Here is a 23,645-nt window from a genome sequence, read left to right as displayed (position 1 = left end):
CCAGCAACACATTCCGCCCTTTTCTTTTCAAATCGTTTAGTACACTGCTCGTGATCGTCCTCTCACGGGTCCTGTTTGGTACTGCTTGACCTCCGCTCTTTCCACGCCCCTATCTCCGCCGGATTTAGTTTTTTCATCGCGGTCAATAGGCAGTCGAGGTCTATCCCTGGTCCCGCCCCTAAGCCTATTTTCTCCGCCCCCTCTATGGTCAGCGCGCCTGCCAGTCTTTCCTTTAGGTCCGGCCCGCGGACTCTCTCGCTGCGCCCCACCGGCGTTTCTTCGCTTTTCCCATGGGCCAGTGCGCCGGCCTGACGTCTCACCAGGTACCGCCCCTGGGGCTCCTGCTTTTCCCCTACGCGCCATTTCTTGCAAACAATGGAGCGGAGATCCGGGAGTGGGGGAGACCCTGCTCAGCGTGAGTTTCCGTTTTTCTTCCCTAACCCTGTGTTTCACAACACTGCTCCTTCATACAGGGGCAGGCGTCTCCGTGGACCTTATCGTCCCCGCAGCCGGCCTTTCCCTGTTTAAATTGCAGGTCTCCGTAGTGGTCGGGCTCTTCCCTTGGCGTGTGGAATGGCTCTGGTCCTGCTCACTGTTTCTCCGTGTTCGGTCCACGTAGACCCACTTGTCACCTGTTTTTCTTCGTTAAACCCTTCCCTGACCTCTCCGTTTGTCAGGCGCCCTCACAGCATTCCATGAGGTCGATTCGCGGCCCGGCCTCGCCCTCGCGATACCTGTGGCAGCGCCGGCCATCTGGGCCCAGGAGATGCCGCGTCCTCTCCCTGGTCTTGTGTTTCTGGGGACGGCACCCGTCACCTGAAACAGCCTCCCCGCCGGTCCTGGCGTCCCACTCAGTCCTGATCCTTCTGCTCCTCAGGCTTCCCCTTGGAATCCCTTTTTTTTCTGACCTTTTATTTGGGTGAGTGACTTTGTCTTGTTCTCTGCCACCTTCTGTTATTCCGTCCCACATTCCACCCTGCTGGGAATTTGCACTTCGGGGAGGCAGGCATCTTATTCCATTCCACTCCTTCTGTGCGGCCCAGGGGGTCTAACGAAACAGGGCCCGGGACTGGGAAATAGAGAAAGTGAAAGGAGCAGAGAGAGAACAGAGGCCAATGTGGAGAATGAGTGAAGGTCTTGCAAGGAAGTAGTAGAGTGAAAGTATGGGAGGGTGACATAGAAGTTCAGAGAAAATTGGGATTTCCCGGGAGATGTCGGCGAGCAAATACAGGGGCCCGTGGAGGAACAAGGTGTAATGAATCAGTAATTCCTATCTAGGCAGTCATGAATGGGTAATCATATCTCAGGCCTGTGACTTCTTTAAAGAAAGGTTTTCAAGTCAACCTCCGTTCTTATGCATCAAGGTTAACACACTTTTGATGTGCCAGAAGTCATGTTTCTCCATTCATGACTATCCTCAAGAGCACATCACCTCCTTAGCTGTCCTGTAACCTATCCCTGCCTTGCTTTGGCTCATCTTCTTGTAATCTACCTTATGTGCTTTCTTAATTTCAAATGCATAAAAGAAACAGCCAAACTGTCATTCTAGGGAGCATTTGAGATCTTGCTCCCCAGCATGTGTTCTCACTTTAGCTCACATTCTTGATATACCAGGAGAGGGGAACAAAATGAGCAGAATAGAAAAAAGAAATAAGATATGGCAGTAGATACACAGAGAGGAGGAAAACGTAGTAGTGAAGGAGGGGTTTCACTTCAGAGTATATATCCAATGGAAATGAAGTCATAGTTTGAAGAGATGTATGCACTCCCATGAGCATTACTGAATTATTCACAAGAGCAAGGTGTGGAATCAGCCTAAAAGTATTGACAGATGAATGGAGAACATAAGTGTGATCCATATATTTACATGCAATGAAATACGATTCAGCTATAAAAATGAAAGGAACGAACAATATGGATCAAAGTGGCAAAAATTGTGTTAAGTTAATAGAGCCATAGAGAGAAACAAGTATTGTAGGATCTCGCTGTTTGTCTTGTGTAGAAATCAGAGCTAGAGAGAATGGTGGTTACTAGGGCTTGCAGTGGAGAAAATGAGATGTTGGTCAGACAATACAAACTTACAGTAAGACGTCACCATCTAAAGTACTGCACCATGAGTATGTGTAATCACTCTGTATTACATATTTGAAATTTACTGAGAGGTAAGTCCTAGTGTTCTCATCACACGGACATAAAAAATAGTCATTGTGAGTTGATGTATTAATTCATTTGTGATAATTATTTTACATATGTATTTCAAGTGATCACATTGTATTCCTTAAATATACATAATTATTTTGTCCATATGCCTCAAGGTGGGAAAGAAAAAGCAGGTGGGAGATGTGCTAGTCTTGCCTCCTCTGGGTGGGACTAAATCGCGCTTCCCAATAGATAGCTGAGGCATTTAGCACTGACATCTTTTGTGCCCCTTGAGTAGAAAGTGTCAGTGAGACATTTGGCTTGGGCCCAGTCTCAGTAATATTTAAAGTGCTTCACGTGCCATTAGTCTTTATCATTGAGCAGCAAAGCTCTGGGTCATTACTGGGGGATGAGGTGTGCGGTGAAAGTGAGGGGGCTCTGCCCTGCACGAGGTTAGATCAGAGCCAGGTATGTGATCTGAAGGGGAGTGTCAGGTCAGCCAAGGTTCTGACTGGTGCAGTATATGGGAAGGCGTTACCGAGAGGGCAGCATGGTCTGAAGAAAAGGGAGGGGAACCTCACTTAACTGGTTTCTAAGAAGGAGTTACTGTCCTTGAATGTGTCCTGTGGCAGAGGCAGCAGACATCGTCTTTTCCACATGGTGAGGTCTCCCCTGTGTGTTCAGTGGTGGCACCAGAAGGGATATGTTGATAAACAGGATATTTTCAACTTTCCAGATTGACTTGTAGAAGCTTGTTGCCTGAGGAAGAAGCCCAGAAAAGGAAGAGGAGGAAAGAAGGGGTCAGCAATGGCTCTTTCTCAGGTAAAGTCATATTCTCGATTGTTGGGCCTGTCCTTTCCAGAATGTCCTTTGACTTGCTGATCTTCTCTGACTCTGAATTGTCCTGTCTGATGTTTGTTGACATTCAACCTGGGTCTTTCTCAGTCCTTGTCATCTCTGGTTAGATTCCATCTCACTGTTATCCAGTGACATGGGACTTGTGAAGAGGTTCCACTGGGCATCGTCTTGGGCAGGGCTTCACTCTCTTGGATTCGAGTCGGGATGTAGGCCCTGTCGCATCAGTGCGTTTGGGTGAAGGGGATTGTTCAGGGCCATGGCTGGATGCACTCTCACCTTTTCTGTCAACTAGGATAAAAGATGGTCGTCACATATTGTTAGGCACAAATACCCCAGTTCTGGAAAAGGGGCAACAGTGGTAAATGTTTCTAACTGCTTTTATGATGCATTTGAAGCTAGAGGAATGAGTCATTAACTTCAGAATCTTCATGATTGGGAATGCAGTGTAAAGTTCACAGACAAAAATTTGGTGACAGTGGATATTTTGTTCCATTATGCATTTTAAAATATGAAATGAACTGTAATTTCTGAGGGTTGTAGTTTTTTTCCCTTCCCCCTCTTTAATTCCACCCCTACTTCTGACCTATCGATGTTGCCATCTCCCCTTTAAAACTGGATCTCTGAAAGTGGGGCATCTCTTTCCAATGGCTCGAGGCACATAGGCCCCCCCCTCGGGGACTAGCTCACCTGGGGCCTGGTCTGAGGCTCCACCTGGGGCATGAACCCAGGACCTTCTGTGTGTAAAGCAGACGTGCTAACCACTACACTATGGAGCCACCCCAGGCTGTAGATTCTTTAGGTTGTTTTTCTCACATCCATTTCTCAGAGGGTGCATTTTCAGCCTGTGCATTGTATCATTGGACATAAAGAAGTTATCGTTTGATGCAGTTAAGAGTCCAGCTGTATTCTTTTGCATGTAGATACTCAGTTTTCCTTGTATTGTTTGTTGAATGGACTGACCTTTATGGTGGAGTCCTGGCTTTCTTGTTGAAAATCATTTGGTATATATACAGGGTTTATTTCAGGGCATTCTCTTTTCTATTAATTCACTTATCTGAATTCATGTCAGTATTTCACCGACCTGATTACTCTTGCTTTGTGATGTTTTTTAATTTAAAAAGTGAAGGCTTTGACTTTAATTTCCAGACTGTTTTGTTTCTTCTGGATCTTTTTTTTGTTTGATTTCATGCGAATTCCAGTGTGTTTTTTTTCTATTTCTACCGAAATTGTTTTTGGAATTTTGATAAGGATTTCGTTGAAGCTGTAGAATACTTTGGGTAACATAGGCATTTGAACAACTTCAATCCATGAGTTAGGAATGTCTTTCTATTTATCTGTACCTCCTTCGATTACTTTTAGTAATGTTTTGTAGTTTTCAGTAAATAAGCCCTCACTTTCATGGCTATGTTTATTTGTATGTATGTAATTATTTATGATGCTACTATAAATTGGATTAAAAAATTGTTTTTTAGATTATTCATTGCAACTTATCTAAAATATTTATCTACTTTTAACATTTTTTTAATGTGTAATCTTTATAGTTTTCTACATATAAGCTTGTTTCATGTGGAAAAGAGAATTTTACTTCTTTTCAATTTGGATGTCTTTAATTATTTTTCTTATCTAATTACTCTGGCTAGGGTGCTAGTACTTTGTTGAACTGTAGTACATACTTGCCTTTTTACATATCTTAGAGCTAAAGCTTTCAGATGTTCACCATAGAGTATGACTGTAGCTGTGTTCTTTTCAAATATGATTTATTATGTCGAGGTAGTTTATAGAGTGTCTTGTTTCCTTTTTTTGTTATTAGCCAGTCTCTATCCTTTGATTTGTGAAATTTCACTGTTGCAGCTCTTCAATTCTGTCTAATTTTTTGTCCTTTTCTCTCTTCTGGTCTCTGCTGAAGCAGGAGCTCTGGTCAGTCCCCTTTCTTTACTGTAATTTCAATGAAAATGTATACCCTGTTTTTCCAAGTATTTGGCAAAAAGTTGCTGAGTAATGACAGGTTTTTCACCAATTTTATTTTTGTTTTGATTTTGTTTATCCAAGAATTTTTTTCAAGTGCCCACAAATGTGAGAATTTTTGAAATTTTAATCTGTTAAATTAATATATAACACTAATAATTCTTAAAATCTCAAATCCTTGTTTTGTGAGTAGAATAGACCAATATTTGGCTTTTGTTAAAGCCTACATGTCTAAATGTAAATGGATAAAATTGTATTTATATGTTTCAGTAAGTCTTTTATAGACATTGTAGTTAAGTAGTCCATATTTTCAGTGTGTATAACTTTTTTACTAGTGTCCTTTACAATGTTAAAATGAAAATAAGTACCACATGCATTTTTACTGACCCAAGATACACATGAATAAAATATACATGAATAAAAATGACAATGTATAAAGTCATTCAAAAATATGTCAAGAGAGAACTCTTCAGTTAATTGATTTGTTTATATATGTGTGCATGCATACATGTATGGTTTTCATAAAGGTTTATTTTTTTTTTAAAAGATCATTTAAGTTTTATATTTTTTATCTGTATATCTTAAACATTTTGTGGTCTCAATTTTCTTCTACACTTGAATGTTAATAATTTACCTAGAAGTAAAAATATCACATATGCATGTGTGTGAGCGTGCAAATGTAATGATCTCAATATGTACCTCAGTGTTGTTAACCTTGAACTTGTTTCAAGTTTTCTCAGAGAAGCTTTATCGGTGTACTTCTGAGGTCTTGTTACGTAAATTTAATATTTTAGGTTCGCTCTAAACCCCAGCACCTGAGTTCAGGTGTTTGCTTGATCAAATCGTAGAATTTAAGCTGAGCTGAGTTTTTTAGAATGTCTGTAACACATATTCTCCTCTAAGATGAGAACAGGTTTGTCTACAGTGAGCTGTTATGTTGATAACAGCTTAAAATACATAAAGCATGTACACTAATGCACATAGGACGTGTTCTAAAACTTTTCTTCAACATGGCTATTGTTCTCATCATAATTTAAGAAATCTGAATTTTTTAAGAGATGCTATGGACTTTGTCATCTCTGATGACACTGCTCATGCTCTAGTTCATCTAGACAATGAATATCACTCAGTGTGTAGGACATGTAACCCTTATGTAGAGACAGCGTGGTGTTAAATTTTAATTGTAATTTCATGTATTGTTTGCAAAAACGAGAGGCCCTCCCTGATTTACATGGTATCATAACCTTTTACGGGAAAGTAATATAAAACAACATTACAGACATGTAACTTGCTCAAAAATTTCCAATGTGGATCTGTCAGAAAATTCTACCTGAATCGATATTATATCTCTTCCCATTCTGTGTGGAGGTAAGAACTGTCACCGTTTCCCCTTGCTGAAATGTGTTTTCTTTCAGGGACGGTTGACACTCAGTGATGTGTTCATAGAATTCTCTCAGGAAGAGTGGAAATGCCTGGCCCCAGCTCAGCGGGCCTTGTACAGGGAGGTGATGTTGGAGAACTACCGGAACCTGCTCTTCCTAGGTGTGTATGACTTCCCTCCAGGGTCAGGATATGCCTTGTGTGTCTCTTCCTTTTCCCTACGTGCTTCCTGGGAGCCCTTGTTTGTGTGACTGAGATCGAAGCTTTGTTTACTGAGATATGAAAAGGTTTCATAATATGGCATCAGGACTTTAACCTCGCCCTTTTTTCAGATGATTGCCCACGTTGTGATACATCAGGGATTGTTATCAGGCTTAATTTTTATAAAGCCCTGTGGCAAACTTAAATATCTAATTCTTTGTTTTCTGTCTTCATGTGTTGATTCAGTACATGAAGAGAGTTTGGTATCTGCATGTGATACTGGCCCCTATGCACAGAAGGAGAGGAGGAGTCTATACATTTGTGAACTGTTTTTAAGTTGTCTGTACTATTCTCATTCCTCAGTTTAACAGAGATTGTGGATTCTGACAGAACTACAGGTCTTGATGCTCCTTTCTTCTTATGTGCAGGAATTTCTGTTCCTGATCTGTATATTGTCTCCATTTTGAAGCAAGGGAAAGCACTTTGGACTCTGGATAGCGAGTTGAAAACAGCACAAATACCAAATTGGTGGACACGTATCGAAGGTGTGAACACAGGTAAGAGCTTGGGAAGAGAGAGAGGAGGCTGCAGCCTTCATAATGTTTGCAAACCCTCCCAAGCAAGAAAGTTCTGTGAGCAAACAGTTTATTTCTTGGTCCCTGAAAGATAATTTTTCTTCTTTCCGACTTATTCGTCCATCCTTCAAGGTGTAAAATTTATTTTTTCACCCTCATTGAGGCTGCGTTTTTAACAGAAAGGTTGGGTCTTTATCGTGATCACAACACTCTGTTCTGTGGTCCTGTGACGTCTTTGGTTCCTTGAGCTCAGGAGTGTGGGGTAGGCTGTGTCAAATGGTCTCTGTTCCCCTGGTCTCTCCCGGACTGGGTTCCATCAAATGCTCTGTTCTCATTCCATACGGAACAGAGCTGAGGCCTTGCTGTTCTGCTTTCTGGACCGATCCTGGTCCCATCCTCATTTCCTGTGGTTGGAAGGACTGATCAGAAGAGAGGACCCTCTATCCATTTGTTCCATTCTGTACTGTAGGTGGGACTCTTTGGTTCTCTGACACCTGTTCTGGTCCCTGAGACATCTCTTTTGCTTTTTCTTCACACTTCAGAGGTGTATATTACAGGGAAGTGGGTAGGATCTCTGTAATGGTTATTAGGAAATCTTTAGAGAAAGTGGACAGAGAGAATGACTCTTTGGTCTCCAGTCCTACACGAGGAGCACATTGCAAACTCCCAGGCTTATAGCGTGGGGTCTGTGGTGGCGCGCATGGTCCACTCATGATCCTGCAGTGTCTGACCCCATTCCTAGTACTCCTCTTTCTCTGCACTATGCTACCTCATATAGGAATATGGACTCTTCCAGATTTCATACTCTGTAGTTTTCCATGGTTTGCCTCTGAACATTGCCCATGAACTACACATTGCTGGGGTCTGATAATTCACTGTTTTTTGCCGGAGTCATCCAGCAAAATTAGGGGATGGACAACTCCTGGCGGGCTCTCCTATGGAATGAGTGTCCTTGCTCACGGAAAATTCTTGATGGAGATACTTTTACTTCTATGTTGCAATATTATCCTGCTACGCAGAGAAGCAGCACTTTGAGGGGCCCAGTAAAGTGGTCAGCATGTCCCAAGACACCAAGATATAAAGTGTCACAAAAGCAAGACTGATGTGTTTTCAATTTTCTTTACTGTTTCCACAATGTTTCCTGGGAGAACACTGTACAAGTTCACAGCCTCCTGTCCTTGATTCTACTGACTAAACTTGTTCATGCCAAAGTTCTCATCCTGTGTGTGCTGCTGTGCACGCTGCCTCAGCAGGTACAATATTGAAGCCTCTAATTGAGAGAGGTTATTCAGTTGAAAGGTGCCTCAATGAAGTCACTGTCATTTGTTTGCCAGTGCTCCATTCATCTTGTAGATTCCCATGCATTATAAATTAACTTGGATCTTACTTATTTAGTCATCAGTTTTTATGTTTGATTAGTGTTTTATATTGGCTGTGTGTGGGAGGGTGGAATTGGGTAACTGACATTGTTTGATATATATGATGGTATTTCCTTCTTTAGTGCAGTGGGTATGGCTTACCAGCCTTTTTCTGTAAATCTTAAACTTGTTTTAGAGTATATTGAAAAGATATTCTTAATATTTTTTTTACTTCTTTCACTTGACTTAATACCGCATATTAAGTTACTCTTATTTCAGTTGAATTCAGTAAAAGTTTTAAATTGGGTTTTCGGTGCCTTGAGACTATGCTTATTTTTTATGTCACATTCTTAATCCAAGGCATAGCATTAAATTTGTCATAGTTGTGGAAGAGTCATTGGTTTTTCTGTTGAACGTTTTAGTTTTCTATAATTTGTTGATATTTTTATAAGTTTCACTGCATTTTTATGTCTTGGTGTAACTGGTCTTTTCTTATAATACTCATCCTGTCTGGAACCATCATGTCCACGTTGGTATACGTATTAATCATTAATTATTTTATAGTATTTCACAGGCAGGTTACCTGAATTTTTTCATTTTTGAAACTCCTTTCCCACTGTTCTTTATAGCACTTGTAATTTCTATAAAATTTCTCAAGGTCTGGAAATTTTATTTTTAAGAAAACATGTGAAGACAATTTTTTTTTTTAGTCTTCCCATCCGAATCTATGTAGAGTGCACGTGGCCTAACTGCCCCTCAGGAGAGATCTGCCCTCGCAACTCCGTTACCTCCCACAGGCTCATGATTGTGATTTATTGGATTTCAACATTGGAACTTTAAGGTACACCCACGATCAGGCTGTAGGGGATGATAATTCAATGTTTGCTTTTCAGGGACCTGCCCTACTGGGTTCAATAGCAGCTAAAGCATTTTACTTTCTCAGAAGAAGTGCATAAGAATTCCCTTTTTTTCACATCCTCTCTGACTCATGTTATTTTGTTTTTTTTGGTAGTAACCAATGTAATGAGTGTGCTGTGATATCATGGTTCAGATGCGTTTCCTGATGATTAATTATACTAACCACGTTTTCATGTGTTTGTACATCATCTCCAGATAAATGTCTGCTCATGTCCTTCGCCTGCCTTTAATCAAGATGTGTGGAGTTGTTGATGTTGATCGTATAAGTTATTGATACTGTGATTTATGATCATAAATAAATATGTGGTCTTTGTCCTCATTTCTGCCTCGAGCTCCAAAGGTTTGGAATTCCCTGAGCAAAAAGAACAATGGGGGGATCTCCTGTTACAACACATGGTCTCTTGTCCTCAGTTCTTGCAGTCTCTTCAGGGCCTTAAAGGTGAAATGGGGGTCTTATAAGCAGCCCCTTTCAGTGGGATCACTGTTTGTGAGGTGACTTTGGAAATCTTCAGTGATGGGAAGGCTAGTTGTTAGGAGAGCCAACAATAGAATTAGAGAGTCAGAACTACAGTTTCACCCCATGACTTCTTGGGAGGGAAGAAAGGCTAGGGATTGAGTTTCATCACCAATGGCCAATGATTTAATTAGTCATTCCTATTTAATGAGACCTCCCCAAAACCCCAACGGAGAGTGTTCCAGGTTAGTGAACCTGTGGTGACTGGGGAGAGTAAAATGCTGGGAGGGGCATGGGAGCTTCTGACCCTTCCCTCATAGGTTTCCTTATTCATGTCTTTTATCTGGCTGTTCATGCCTTTATCCTTTGTCAATAAACCAATGATATACTAAGTAAAACGTTCTCTGATATATATGATTTCCAAATATCTTCTCCTATTCCATGGATTGGCTTTTTACTCGATTGACTATGTCCTTTGCTGCACAGTAGTTTGTAATTTTGACATAGTTCAGTTTATCTGTGTTTACTTTGGTTGCCTGTGCTTTTTGTGTCATTTCATAAATTACTGTTGAATCCAATGTAAGTTATTCTATGTTTTCTTCTAGGAATTTTATAGCTTTGAGTCTTATGTTTTGTTGTCCATTTTATTGTTAATTTTTCCATGTGGTGTAAGGATTGTTCCAAATTTCTTTTTTATATTTATATCCTGATTTATCAACATCTTTGGTTGAATATCTTGGGCTTTTTTTTTTTAATCGAGTGGTCTTGACAACCCTGTGAAATATCATTTGATTATATATACCTCGGTATGTATATATACCTGACTGCTCTTTTCTGCTGCTCTCTGTATTCTAGTACTACGTATTTTGATTGGTTTAGCTTTGTAATTTTGAAATATGGAACTATGAGACTTTGATTTTTATTTCTTAAGTTTGTTTTTTTTCAATTACAGAGTTTTGAGCTTTTATTTGAAACTTAGGATGGACTTATTTCTTCAAAAAATGCTGTTACAAATTTCATAATTATTACATTGACTCTGTTGATGGCTTTGTTTAGTATTGACACCTTGACAATATTCCAGTCCTTAAATGTGGAATGTCTTTGCATTTATTTGTATCTTGTGTACATTTTTCTGGTATTGTTTTTCATCGAGAGCGCACAAATCTTCCCCTCCTTGTGTTACGTTACACCTAAAGATTTTATTTTATTTTATTTTATTTTATTACATTATTGATACTTTATTTTATTTCTTTGTTATTTTGTTTTAATATTTGGTATTGTAATAGAATTGTTTAGAGGATTGTTCTTTGTTAATATATAAAACTCAAATGGATTTTTGCATTTTTATTTCATAGCTTTCAAATTTATTTACTTTTCTTGCCCACTTGATCTGGTGAGAACTTCCAGTACCATTTTTTATAGAAATATTGAGAGTGGGCATCCCTCTCTTGTTCCTGATGTTAGAGTAAAGGCTTTTACTCTTTTACCAGTATATTAGTTGTGGGCTTGTGTTATAGATCATCTTTTATGTTGAGGAACTTGGTTTTTCTTCCTAGTTCATTGATTGAGGTTTTCTTTTTTCCCCCCTCATGAAAGGCTAACTTTTCTCCAATGCTTTTGCTGCATCAGATGAGGTGATCATGTCCTTTTTTTGTTCGTTCTTTTTACTGTGCAGTATTACATCGAATGATTTTCCCATGTGGAAACTACCTTGCATTCCAAGGACATATCCCCCTTAGTTATGCTGGATATTCCTTTCAATGTGTTACTTGGTTTATGCTTTCATTGGTAATTTTTTATTATTATTCATCAGCGATATTGGTCTGTGCTATTCACATATTGTTTTTGTACCGCTTTTAGGGCAATTCTGGCCTCCCAGGTTGAGTTCCGAAGGGTTCCAACCTCTGCTTCAGATTCTTGAGAGGTGTTTGAAGAAGATGGGTATTTGTTTTTCTTAAATGTTAGATAGAATTTTGTAGTGACTTTTTGTTATTTATCTCCTGAACGGTTTTTGATTAGTCATTTAATCTCCTTACAAGTTATAGTTGTGTTCAGATTTTTTAACTCTTCAAGTCACACTTGATAGGTGATGACCCAGAAACCATTTTCAGGACCGATAGCTGTGCAACATTAAAATAGTGACACAGCTTAGCTGTTTTATGTCCTTGGAGTATTTCTTTCCAAGCTCCTTGTATAAGCCTTTTTGATCTGCACTGCTTGGGTGGGCAGTTATGGTTCAGAACATGTCACCTGAGTCTTTAGGTCCAGGGTCCACTTTTGTTTCTGTCATCTATGTAAAAGGGTTATTTCCATAAACTTCGTTAGTCTACTGCCGTTATTTGAATGTATATTGGTAATTTCCCACAAGGCTTTTTAAAACACATTAGTGCTGTTAGATGGCTTAGGATATTGCATACTTTGTACTGAATACTCAAAAGTTAGTTTTGTTTAATAAGATATATCAACTTTCTGGCATCTTTATTATGAGATATTCTTTTGCCTGCAATGTATTCTATGTTTTTATTTTGTCACATCTTCCCTCAATCAATTTTTAAGGCACAGACTCTATTACGTATGTTGTGGGCCAATGTACTGGGTAAATACACGGCCCTGTATACATAGGGAATCACTCTATGGATCAGCTGTTATAGAACAGTCATAAAATCTCAATAGTGAGTTTTGGCTTCTTCTAATATTTTTCATAATGTTGTGTCTTTTCCTGACGTTGATATTTGGAAGACAGTGTTGCCCATGTAGTTTCCATTTCTCATATTGTGTGTTCTTTCTAAAACAGAAATTCTTTCTTTATTTTTAAGTAGGTGAATGTTTAGAGTTCGAGAGAGTTCACTTTCTGTAATATGGTTACCTGTTATTTACTGTTAGTTTTCTCATGAGTTCTTAGAATCCTTTTTAAATTAACTTTCGTTGTGACATATGGATGATTTCATGTTTATTATGCAATATAACTAACATGCCCCACACATGTCGATGTTCTCAAATGCCACTTCGTGGGTACAGATAGTTTTATGACATATTTAGAAAAATATTTTGTTTTTTTAAGCATGTTTTATTGATGCCTTAATTTTCTCACTGTTATGTTTCTTGTATAATTTTAGACTGCTCTCTATATATATTCTTTAGATAACATTGTTTTGGATTACTTACCGTTATATATACTTCAGCATTTATTTATATCCAATAAGTATGAAGGAAGACATATATATTTTTTGCAGTTATTAGGTAACAGTATGGTTAGTAACATGGTATATATTTTGGAATAATGATGGAGTAATACTTTTTGTTGAAAGTTAACATAAATTTACACAACTTGAGTGTTTTTATCAGTGTTTAAAACTAGGCTACCCTTAATTTGATTTACAGGTGACAACTATTTTGTTGGTAAAGAATTTTGTTTATTATTTTAGAAGTTTGAAGGTCATGTTTGGAAAGTTTCATAACTGTTCAGTGTACCTTTACTTGTGGTGTAATACTAGATTTCAACATTATACATTTACTTAGAAATGAATTAATAGGGTAAATATGTTTTTTAAAATTTCTTGTAGATCTCTGTCCTTCATATGTGATCAAGAAATTAAAAACGACAAAACCCAGTAGTGCAGGAAGAGCATATCAAACAGTGATGTTTGGAAGTTGTGAAAGCCATATAATCAAAGATTTTTACTTCGGGGAAATCCAGAAACATATGCATGATTTTGCTTGTCAGCAGAGAGATGATGAAAGGAATCACAAAGGAATACCTATAAGTCCTAGAAAACATCTTAATGATAGAAAAGGTGAATTTGGTAGCGAGCATGCCGGAAAGGAGCCTATTGAAAACAAACTTGGACTGAGGTTTCAGTCAAATCGCGCTGATATGGAGATATTTCACACTGAAGGAAACATTGATGAATATAATCTGGCCATTCAGAAGTCTTTCAACAATAATTCCTCCATCTCTCCACTTCAAAGAGCTTTTTCTAGTGTCCAGTCCACCATTTATACTATATATAGGAATGATTCTAGGCATCCTTCAATACTGACAGAAGACCTGAAAGCATGCAGGAAAAATTCTTACAAATGTACTGAGTGTGGCAAAGCTTTTAGGATGCGTTCAAGGTTAACTAGTCATCAGAGAACTCATAGTGGAGAGAAGCCTTACAAATGTAACGAGTGCGGCAAATACTATAGTGCGCAGTCGAGCTTAACAGTACATCAGAGAATCCATACTGGAGAGAAACCTTACAAATGTAGTGAGTGTGGCAAAGCCTTCAGTTTGCGTGCAAGCCTAACCAGTCATCAGAGAATCCATACTGGAGAGAAACCTTACAAATGTTATGAGTGTGGCAAAGCCTTTAGGATGCCTTCAATCCTCAGTTACCATCAGTCAGTACATACTGGAAGGAAACCTTACAAATGTAATGAGTGTGGGAAAGCCTTTACTGTGCATTCAAACCTACGTATACATCAAAGAATGCATACTGGAGAGAAGCCTTATAAATGTAATGAGTGTGGGAAAGTCTTTACTGTGCGTGCAAGCCTAACTAATCATCAGATAATTCATACTGGAAACAAACCTTATCAATGTAATGAGTGTGGCAAAGCCTTTACATTGCGTTCAAGCTTAACTACACATCACAGAATCCATACTGGAGAGAAACCTTTCAAATGTAATGAGTGTGGCAAAGAGTTTAGTGTGCATTCGACCTTAACTAAACATCAGAGAATCCATACTGGAGAAAAACCATACAAATGTAATGAGTGTGGCAAAGCCTTTATTGTGCATGCAAGGCTAACTAGACATCAGAGATTACATACTGGAGAGAGACCATACAAATGTAATGAGTGCGACAAAGACTTTAGTGCATATTCAAGCCTAACTACTCATCAGAGAATCCATACTGGAGAGAAACCTTACAAGTGTAATGTGTGTGGCAAAGCCTTTAGTGTACGTGGAAGCCTAACAAGTCATCAGATAGTTCATAGTGGAAAGAAACCATACAAATGTAATGAGTGTGGCAAAGACTTCAGTGCCAACTCAAGCCTAACTATACATCAGAGAATCCATACGGGGGAGAAACCTTACAAATGTAGTGAGTGTGGCAAAGCCTATAGTGTCCGTGCAAGCCTAACTTACCACCAGTTAACTCATAGTGGAGAGAAACGTTACAAATGTAATGAGTGTGGGAAAGCCTTTCGTGTGCATTCAAACCTAACTACACATCAGAGATTGCATACTGGAGAGAAACCTTACAAATGTAATGAATGTGGAAAAGCCTTTAGTGTGCGTGGAAGCCTAACAAGTCATCAGATAATTCATAGTGGAAAGAAACCATTCAAATGTAATGAGTGTGGCAAAGACTTTAGTGCCCATTCAAGCCTAAATGCACACCAGAGGTTGCATACTGGAGAGAAGCCATACAAATGTAATGAGTGTGGCAAAGCCTATAGTTTGCGTGCAAGCCTAGCTTACCATCAGGTAACTCATAGTGGGGAGAAACCTTACAAATGTAATGAGTGTGGCAAAACCTATAGTGTCCGTGCAAGCTTAACTAGTCATAAGATAATTCATACTGGAGAGAAGCCATACAAATGTAGTGAGTGTGGTAAAGAATTTAGTGTACATACGAACCTCACTAAACACCAGAGAATCCATACTGGACGAAAACGTTATAAATGTAATGAGTGCGGCAAAGCCTATAGTGTCCATGCAAGCCTAACTAGTCATCAGATAATTCATAATGGAGAGAAACCATTCAAATGTAATGAGTGTGACAAAAACTTTAGTGCGCATTCAAGCCTAACTATACATCAGAGAATCCATACTGGACAGAAACCTTTCAAATGCAGTGAATGTGGCAAAGCCTTTAGTGTTTTTTCAAGCCTAGCAAGACATCAGATGATTCACAATGGAGTAAAACCTTACAAATGTAATGAGTGTGGCAAAGCGTTTCGAGTTAATTCAGACCTCACTTTCCATCAGTCACTCCATAATGGAAGGAAACCTTCCAAATGTAACAACTGTGGCAAGGTGTTTCAAAACAAATCACACCTTGTGATTCATCAGAGAACACATTCTGTAGAAAACCTTAAAAAGTATTGAGTATGGCAAAGCCACTAGTGTGAATTCAAAGAAGCTTAGCATCAGATACTCCATACTGGTGAAAAGATTTAGAAATGTAGTGGATTTGGCAGGGCTTTTAGGTATTGCCTTCAATTTAGGATTCAGTAAATAGTTCATACTTGGAAATGCTGTGAACGTGGCAAAATTTTAAATTAGGACCAACTCTTTGGTAGCTATAAGAATATATGTTCTGGAGAGATACCACACATTATTGTGTGACAAAGTTTCCAGAGATAAATGATTGGGAACAGTGGAACGATTCCTTACAGTTCAATGAGTGTGGCAAAGCCATTGGAGTTCACGTATCTTTAAAGACCAGATTCCACAGTGAAGAGAAATTATATAAATATGTGTCAGAACCTTTATCCAAGCCTTTCAGTCTTTAGACAGCAGAATTTGAGAAACCGTGCAAAAGTAATGTGCGTGTTATTGCTTTCATAAAAGGTAAAGCTGGGACATCAGAAGATAATATTTTGGAGTGTAACCTTACAAATGTAGTGAACGTCATAAGGCTTTTCATCAAATATATACATGTTTTGTGTAATGACAATGGAAGGCAGAAATTATACTAATGAACATGGAAATACTAACTAAGCAAGAGTGTGTCCTCAGGATTCGTGCATTTGTAATGAAGATAGTAAGTAAATTATTTAACCAGTTCTCAAAACCAGCTCCTCAGTCAATAATCCATACTAGAAATAGCTAAGTCCCCAGTTCTTTGAAATTAAGACATTACATACTGCAGAAACATTACAGATTTTGTATTAAAGCTTGAGACACGTTATATATCATAGGAACAAGGACGTGTACAAACAGCCCATTTTCTTCACTGTTTATAACATTTAGTTTTATTTTCTTTAAAGACTGTGTGGTTATGAAATTTAACCTTAAGTCCAAAGTCTGTTGAACTTATGACTTCCTTCCAGGCCTTTCATTCTAGTCTCTGGGAAGCAATCCATATGATGAAAGAGCCTACTTCAGGGGGCATGGTTCATTGCTGTGTTTCCCAGTAGAACAAGGACACTGAATATGACATTCATCGTTCTATGAACTAGCATCAGGGAAGGCAGAGAATAATGGAAAACTCTGTTCTCAGTCTTCATATTTACTAAGCACAGGGTGCCTGTCGTTTGACAGGTTATGTTGGTCAGGATACAAGGCTCCACCCACCATGAAAAAGTGCAGGTCTGGACATGAAGGTTGAGCTTTCCATAGGAGGAGAACGATAGGTGATTAGGGGGTGATTAGTGTTAGAAGTGATGCAGAAGAAGTGGTGACTTTCTCCTTTGAATGGCAATAACTTATATATCAAAGATTCATGGAAAATTTGTCTTATTCATGGAAATTATAGAGAAAGAGCAGGTACCTGAGAGGGAAGCTTATTCAAAAGAAGCAGAATAGTATGTATGTGTGTATGGTTCTCACCAAAGTGCTGGTATTATGTTTTGCCAGGTTCATTGGGAATATATCTTAGGGCTCATGTTTTAATGAATAAAATTTAATTACTTTTCATAACCCTGAATGAATCATGTTTCTTATACCAACACAGTTTCATCCCACCTTTGTACTATACTTCTTAAGAGAAACAGGCAATGCACCATTGCACTCTCAAGGTCAAAGGAATCTATGACAATTTTCTTACATGTTGGGTTCAAATAATATACAAGTTAGCAGTTATGTACTCACAGTGTGCACCCCTGGGTTTTTCTCTCCACGCTCTGCCCCATGACACTTATGAGGCTGTAATCAAAATATCTTACCCAGAAGTGGGTTGGCTGCATTTTAGGATTATTCTACGTTTGATTTTTGAGAAACACCATACTGTGTTCTTACAATTTGCCCCGATTTACAATTCATCCGACTACATAAGGGTTTAATTTCTCAACATTGGTTCAACGCTTGATTTTTTGTTTTCTTGATAGTGGTCTTCATATTTGGTGTGAAGTGCTGTCTTATTGTTTGTGGCTTTTTTGATTAGCAGATACATAGATATTTTGGAATGAGTAAAGAACCACTAGAAAGACGTATGGACCCTAGAACATATTTCAGAGAAGCAGAAGTCTGAGCTTGACTTTGTCTTTAAGAGCAGTTTGAGGTTCACAGCAGAATTGAAGTTTCATAGTGTTTCCACATGCATAGTCTCCCTCTTCTCCACATCTGCCACCAGAGTGGTAAATTTGTTACATAGATGAAGCTACATTGACACATCATTACCCCCAAAGGGTATAGTTCTATCTCCATTATTTTGCCTTTTTTAGAATGTCATATAGTTGAAGCCATACAGTACTTAGCCTTTTCAGATTGGCTTCTTTCACTTCATATGAGATAATTCAAATTCATACTGGAGAGAAGCCTAACAATTGTGAAAAATGTGGCAAATCCTTTCAGCAGCATTCACATCTTATTCAACATGAGAGAATACATAACTGCAGAGCAGTGTCAAAATTGTAGAGATTGTGGTAAATTTTTTTTTGGAATACATCTCAATACATACATGAGCAAAGTCTTACAAATGTATGTGGCAAAGACTAATCAGTGTTCACGTCTTACTCAACATGAGAAAATTCATAATGGAAAGAAACCTTACAAATGTAGAGAATGTAGCAAAGCCTTAATTGGTTTCCAACTCTTATTGATCATGATAGAATTGATAGTGGAGAGAAACGTCTCTGAAGAATGTGAGAAGCCCTATATCTGGACCTTCAGCCTCCACATCACAATAGTTACTGGTGAGAAAGTCTCTAATACTTGAAAGACCTTTGTCCAAACTATACACTTCAGAAAACACTGAATTCATGCTACAAAGAGACTAAAGATGTGAAAAAACAATGCGGGGAAATATTTAATCAAAAATCACATCTGAAATATTACAGAATTGACATCAGAAAGTAGTAAGTCAAGAACACTTTTCAGATACACTAAACCAGAATATTTGTATAGAATACAAATGCAAAAGTTTAAAAAATGTTAATATGCTTCAAGGAGATGGATGTTCGAACAGGTAGAATTAATGTGCCTTTTTATATTGACAGTACTTGAGGTTTTTTGCAAAGGAAATATTCCACTATCAAATCACTTCATGCTGTTTTTAGGCCCAGTGTGTATATGAATTATGGTGTCGATTGCTGCTTTCTCAAAGATTTGAGAGCCTTTGTGTATTAGCTGGAATGCCCTCCGATCTACTTTTCCCTTCAAGATTGAGGGCACTGTGATGTACAACATATGAAGAAAATCGAAATAGAGATGTTTGTGCTCAGAATGTTGATGGAAGACACCGTGATGTAGGTATTCAGGTCATTATTCTTTGTATTAATGTAAAAAGGAGCATTGCTCTCTGAGAAAAATAACGTGGGATTCATTGAAATTCTGATGTTTTCTCATAGCCATGGTTGAATATTATATGAATATTATATGATGTGGTTGAATTAAGTCTTTAGAGTCTACGGCCATGCCACCCTGAATGTGCCCAATCTCGTCTGATCTTGGAAGCTAAGTAAAGTCGGGCCTGGTTAGTACTTGGATAGGAGATCACTTAAGAATACCAGGTGCTGTAGGTATTAAAAAGTCTTTAGAGATATATAAGAAAGTATAGACAAGTCATTTTAAGTGCATGAAATTTAGGAACATCCTTGTTTACTAAACAGTGAGCCTCAGTCTTGAAAGCCATAGCACCATGCTCAGATTATTATACCAGAAGAACCTGAATGCTGCTTGACTGCTTGTAATTTGTAAATTGCAAAAGCTCACATTGTTTTTGTCACGCTTCACTTAAACTATTTGAACTTAATATGTTTTTATTAAACTTGAATTTGTTCACACTGATGTGTAATGAATGACGTGTTCTGTTGTTAACTTATCCCACCTTATTCAAGGTTGTAGGTAACAAAATGCTAGTTGGTAATGCACTTGAATCAATTCATTAGCAATTTTCTTCATAGTTTATATAATATATTTCTTTTTGTTGTACATACTGGGACATAGTTAACATGAGATGATATAGGACTATTTTTGAGAGTTTAGCCAAACTACATGATATTGTTGCCTTAGCATTTACTTAAAATGTATAACCCCGGATTCTAGGGAAGATGGCAGACTAGGTAAAATCAGGTTTCGTCTCCTCCCAGGTCCACACTAAAATTACAACCAAATTATAATCAACATGGAGAATCACCTGAAGTCCAGCTGATCATAACACCTATGTCTGACAATATAAAGGAGCCACATTGAAGCCAGTAGGAGGGGCAAAGTCACAAATTGGGTTGGACTCACACCCATGGGTGGTGGAGGATCACTGGGAGGGACAGCAAGGCTGCAGAGGCTTTTCTGAAGGGGAGGGAGGGTCTTAATCTCATCTGGGGGCTCCCAAGCCCAGGGTCCCAGCTTAGGGAAAAGGAGATTCCAATAACTCTTGACTATAGAAACCAGAGGGGATTCCAGAAGTGTGGGCAAGATGGAAGGAGACTGAATCCCTAGACATCCCTTTGGAAGACCTGTGCGTAGGCTTTCTCACTAGGATACTGGTGGTGGGTTAGAGGCTTGTGTAGGTAGGATTCATTCTGAGTGTCTGCATTACCTGGCACCAGAACTAGGGCTGGAAGGGCAGCCACCATTGTGCCTTAGTCTAGCTCCCTTACAGGGCAATGTACAGACCACACAGCTTGACTGTGCAGACCCCTCCCACAGAGCCCTTAGGAAGCCCTGGTCAGAAGGTATCAGCCCGCCCCACCCAACCTGCAGATTGCCCAGGGCATTTGTTGCTGGATGGCTGCCAGACTCTGCTCCAGTTCAGGTCCAAGCATTGACAGTAGGCGACCAGTTCTCTGAGCCGCATTTCCAAGATAGGATCAGGCAGATCACTGCTGCCAACATGAACTAGGGGTGGATATCAGGGACCTGTGGGCCGGTCCCAGACAGCAACAGGTCTTGCCGTGATCTGGGGCTTCTGCAGGAACTCACAAACAGTTAACCAAATTTACAGAAAGACTGAGGCTATATAGATCTGACTGCCATTGTCTCTCTGAGACCCTGCCCCACCCTACCCACGAATTGCCCCAGGTGGACCATTGTCAGAGAACTGCCACAGCACAGCCCCTTCCCTGCCCTGAACTCCCAATCCATACAAGCAACAAACTTTGGCTAGCGCAGGTTGGTCACTGCACAGAAATCAGTTGCAGGCAGACCTTCGCTGCCTGCAAATTTGGAATATTCTGTCTGGGGAGAGCAAGAGTGTGGGACCGCCCCAGATGGCCATCTCACTGTGATCTATGACGACAGCAGGAAAACTTGGGTACAAAAGTTGCACCAAAACAGGCTGTATCAGCCTGACAACCCTTGTCTCCCTGAGATCCTGCTTCACTCAAGCCACAGAGTGCCTGCAGCCCATGACAGGCAGCCTCCCCTGCCCTACTTGGATTTGGGGGTGTGCATTTTGCTCAGGCAACAGACCTCAGCTAGCGCAATGAGTATGTTTAGGTGAAAACAGTTGTAGGCAGACCACTGTTGCTTGTACAAGCTGCAGTATATCTTGAGGGGATCGCAGGAGTCTGTGAGACTGCCCCAGACAGCAACTTGTCTCCATGTGATCTGTGGCTATGGAAGGAATGTGCAGACACAGAAATTACAGAAAACTGAGACTATTGGCCTGATGGCCCTTGAATCCCTGAGCTCCTGCCCCGTTCAATACACACAGTGCACTCTGCACATTGATAGGCAGCTGCCCCTGCCATGGGGTGGCGCATTCAGGTCTAAGGTGGGCAGCAGCTGACCTTGCTATGAGTGGAAACTTGTACAGGGAGCCACAGAGACAGCGTTGGCATGTAAACTGACATCGCAGTGGCAGGGAGAAATTTACTTAATAGACGCAGGAGACTCCCAGGGTCCCTGTGCCAACCAACATACATAATCATTCAGAGGTTCATCCAGATTCAGAGACTTACAGGCAACTGATAGACAGTGTCAGGCCTTCAGGAGTACTGGTCCCTCTGCTAAACTGCCATAGGTCAGGGATGGGAGATAACCGACCGCTACCTACAGTGTGGTTTCTTCTTACCTATATAGGGCTAGCTTAGGCAACAACCATCTGTGATCGCTTTGTAGTTCTCACCGGGTAACCCTGCGCAATCAAAGCATTGGCTGACCTTGGCCTAAAGGGAAGCCCCTCCCAAGGGGCCACAAAGCCAATGCATCTGGAAGCTGGCACCAGACCACATGGAGCAACTCCTGACTAGTCTCGTTAGTGATGCAAAGGGTGGTTACAACAAGTACACAAGCTTGCTAGGTCAAATCCCACTCTGGGGTCAGCCGCCACACAGCAACTCTTACTCTGAAGCCAGTTCCCACAATTAATCAGCCTGACTGTTAATGCCATCCACTGATCTACTAACAATAATAAAGTCTTGGCAACAGCAATAGGTCACACACAACCCACACAAAGATTACATCCAGAGTCCCTGGCATAAGGAATCAGGGAGAGTGCACCACTGGGCCACACAGGACATCTTCCACATTATGCCATCTGGCCAAGGTTGAGAGACAAAACAAATATTCCTGGCACATAGACACGAACACAGAGAGGCTAATAAAATAAGAAAACAAAGAAACGCCACAAATGAAACAACAGGAGAAAACTCCAGAAAATAAGCTAAATGAAATGGAGACAAGCAACCTACCAGAGACAGAGTTCAAAAAAATGATTATAAAGATGCTCAATGAACTTATGAAGAGAATGGATGAGCACAATGAGAACCTCGACAGCATAAAAAAGGACATAGAAACCATAAAAAAGAACCAAATAGAAATGGGGCGTATGCTAGAAAGATTCAACAGTAGATTGGAGGAAGAAGAAGACTGAATCAGCGAATTGGTAGCAGAATACACCCAATCAGAACAACAAAAAGAAAAAAGAATTTAAAAAAATAAGGATAGTTTAAGAGACTTCTGAGAAAACATGATGTGTAAAACTATCTGGATCATAGGACTACCTGAAGAGGAAGAGAGAGAGCAAGGGATTGAGAATCTATTTGAAGAAATAATGACAGAAAACTTCCTTAACCTGGCAAAGGAATTATACATACAAGTTCAAGAAGCACAAAGAGTCCCAAACAAGAGGAATTCAAACAGACCTACACAAAGACACATCATAATTAAATGCCAAAGGTCAAAGACAAAGAGAGAATCTTAAATGCAGAAAGAGAAAGACGGCTAGTTACTTACAAGAGCACCTCCATAAGAATGTCTGCTGATTTTTCAATGGAAACTTTGCAAGCCAGAAGAGACTGGCAAGAAATATTTATAGTGATGAAAAACAAGCATCTACAACCATGAATACATTACCCAGCAAGGCATTTGATTAAAATGGAGGGTGAGATAAAGAGCTTTCCAGACAGGGAAAAACTTAAGGAATTCATCACCAACCCCTCAGTATTATAAGAAATGTTAAAGGGACTTCTGTTAAAAGACAAGGAGTAAGAAAGAAAATAGAAAAAACAAATACGAATAATAAAATGACAGTAATTATGTTCTTATCAGTAATCACTTTAAATGTAAATGGATTAAATTCTCCAATAAAAAAATAGGGAAGCACAATGGATAGAAATACAAGACCCATGCATATGCTGTGTACAAGAGACCCACTTCAGATCAAAAGACACTCACAGACTGAAAGTAAAGGGAAGGAA

General features: G+C 39.5%; 1 protein-coding gene and 1 pseudogene across 3 annotated transcripts; both read left to right on the top strand.

The window, feature by feature from the left end:
• Positions 1-244: 244 nt before the first annotated feature.
• On the top strand, positions 245-17,484 carry LOC102882456 (zinc finger protein 665-like). 3 transcript variants are annotated; one of them, XM_025044187.1, is made up of 6 exons: positions 376-415; positions 536-919; positions 2,876-2,961; positions 6,378-6,504; positions 6,972-7,100; positions 13,412-17,484. In XM_025044187.1, the coding sequence occupies exons 3-6, from the start codon at positions 2,947-2,949 to the stop codon at positions 15,946-15,948; spliced, it is 2,808 nt and encodes a 935-aa protein (XP_024899955.1). In that variant the 5' UTR covers positions 376-415; positions 536-919; positions 2,876-2,946; the 3' UTR covers positions 15,949-17,484. The 3 variants fall into 3 exon arrangements, with proteins under 3 accessions (XP_015441957.1, XP_006908232.1, XP_024899955.1); XM_015586471.2 differs by lacking the exons at positions 376-415; positions 536-919 and adding an exon at positions 245-323; XM_006908170.3 differs by lacking the exon at positions 536-919 and having other exon boundaries at positions 294-415.
• Positions 17,485-19,407: 1,923 nt separating this feature from the next.
• Positions 19,408-19,526, top strand: LOC112476796 (annotated as a pseudogene).
• Positions 19,527-23,645: the final 4,119 nt, after the last annotated feature.

The sequence above is a fragment of the Pteropus alecto genome, unplaced genomic scaffold (assembly GCF_000325575.1).
Source record: "Pteropus alecto unplaced genomic scaffold, ASM32557v1 scaffold443, whole genome shotgun sequence".
Lineage (NCBI taxonomy): Eukaryota > Metazoa > Chordata > Mammalia > Chiroptera > Pteropodidae > Pteropus > Pteropus alecto.
The sequence above is the reverse complement of the archived record's forward strand: the minus strand, read 5'-3'. Positions and strand labels throughout refer to the sequence as shown.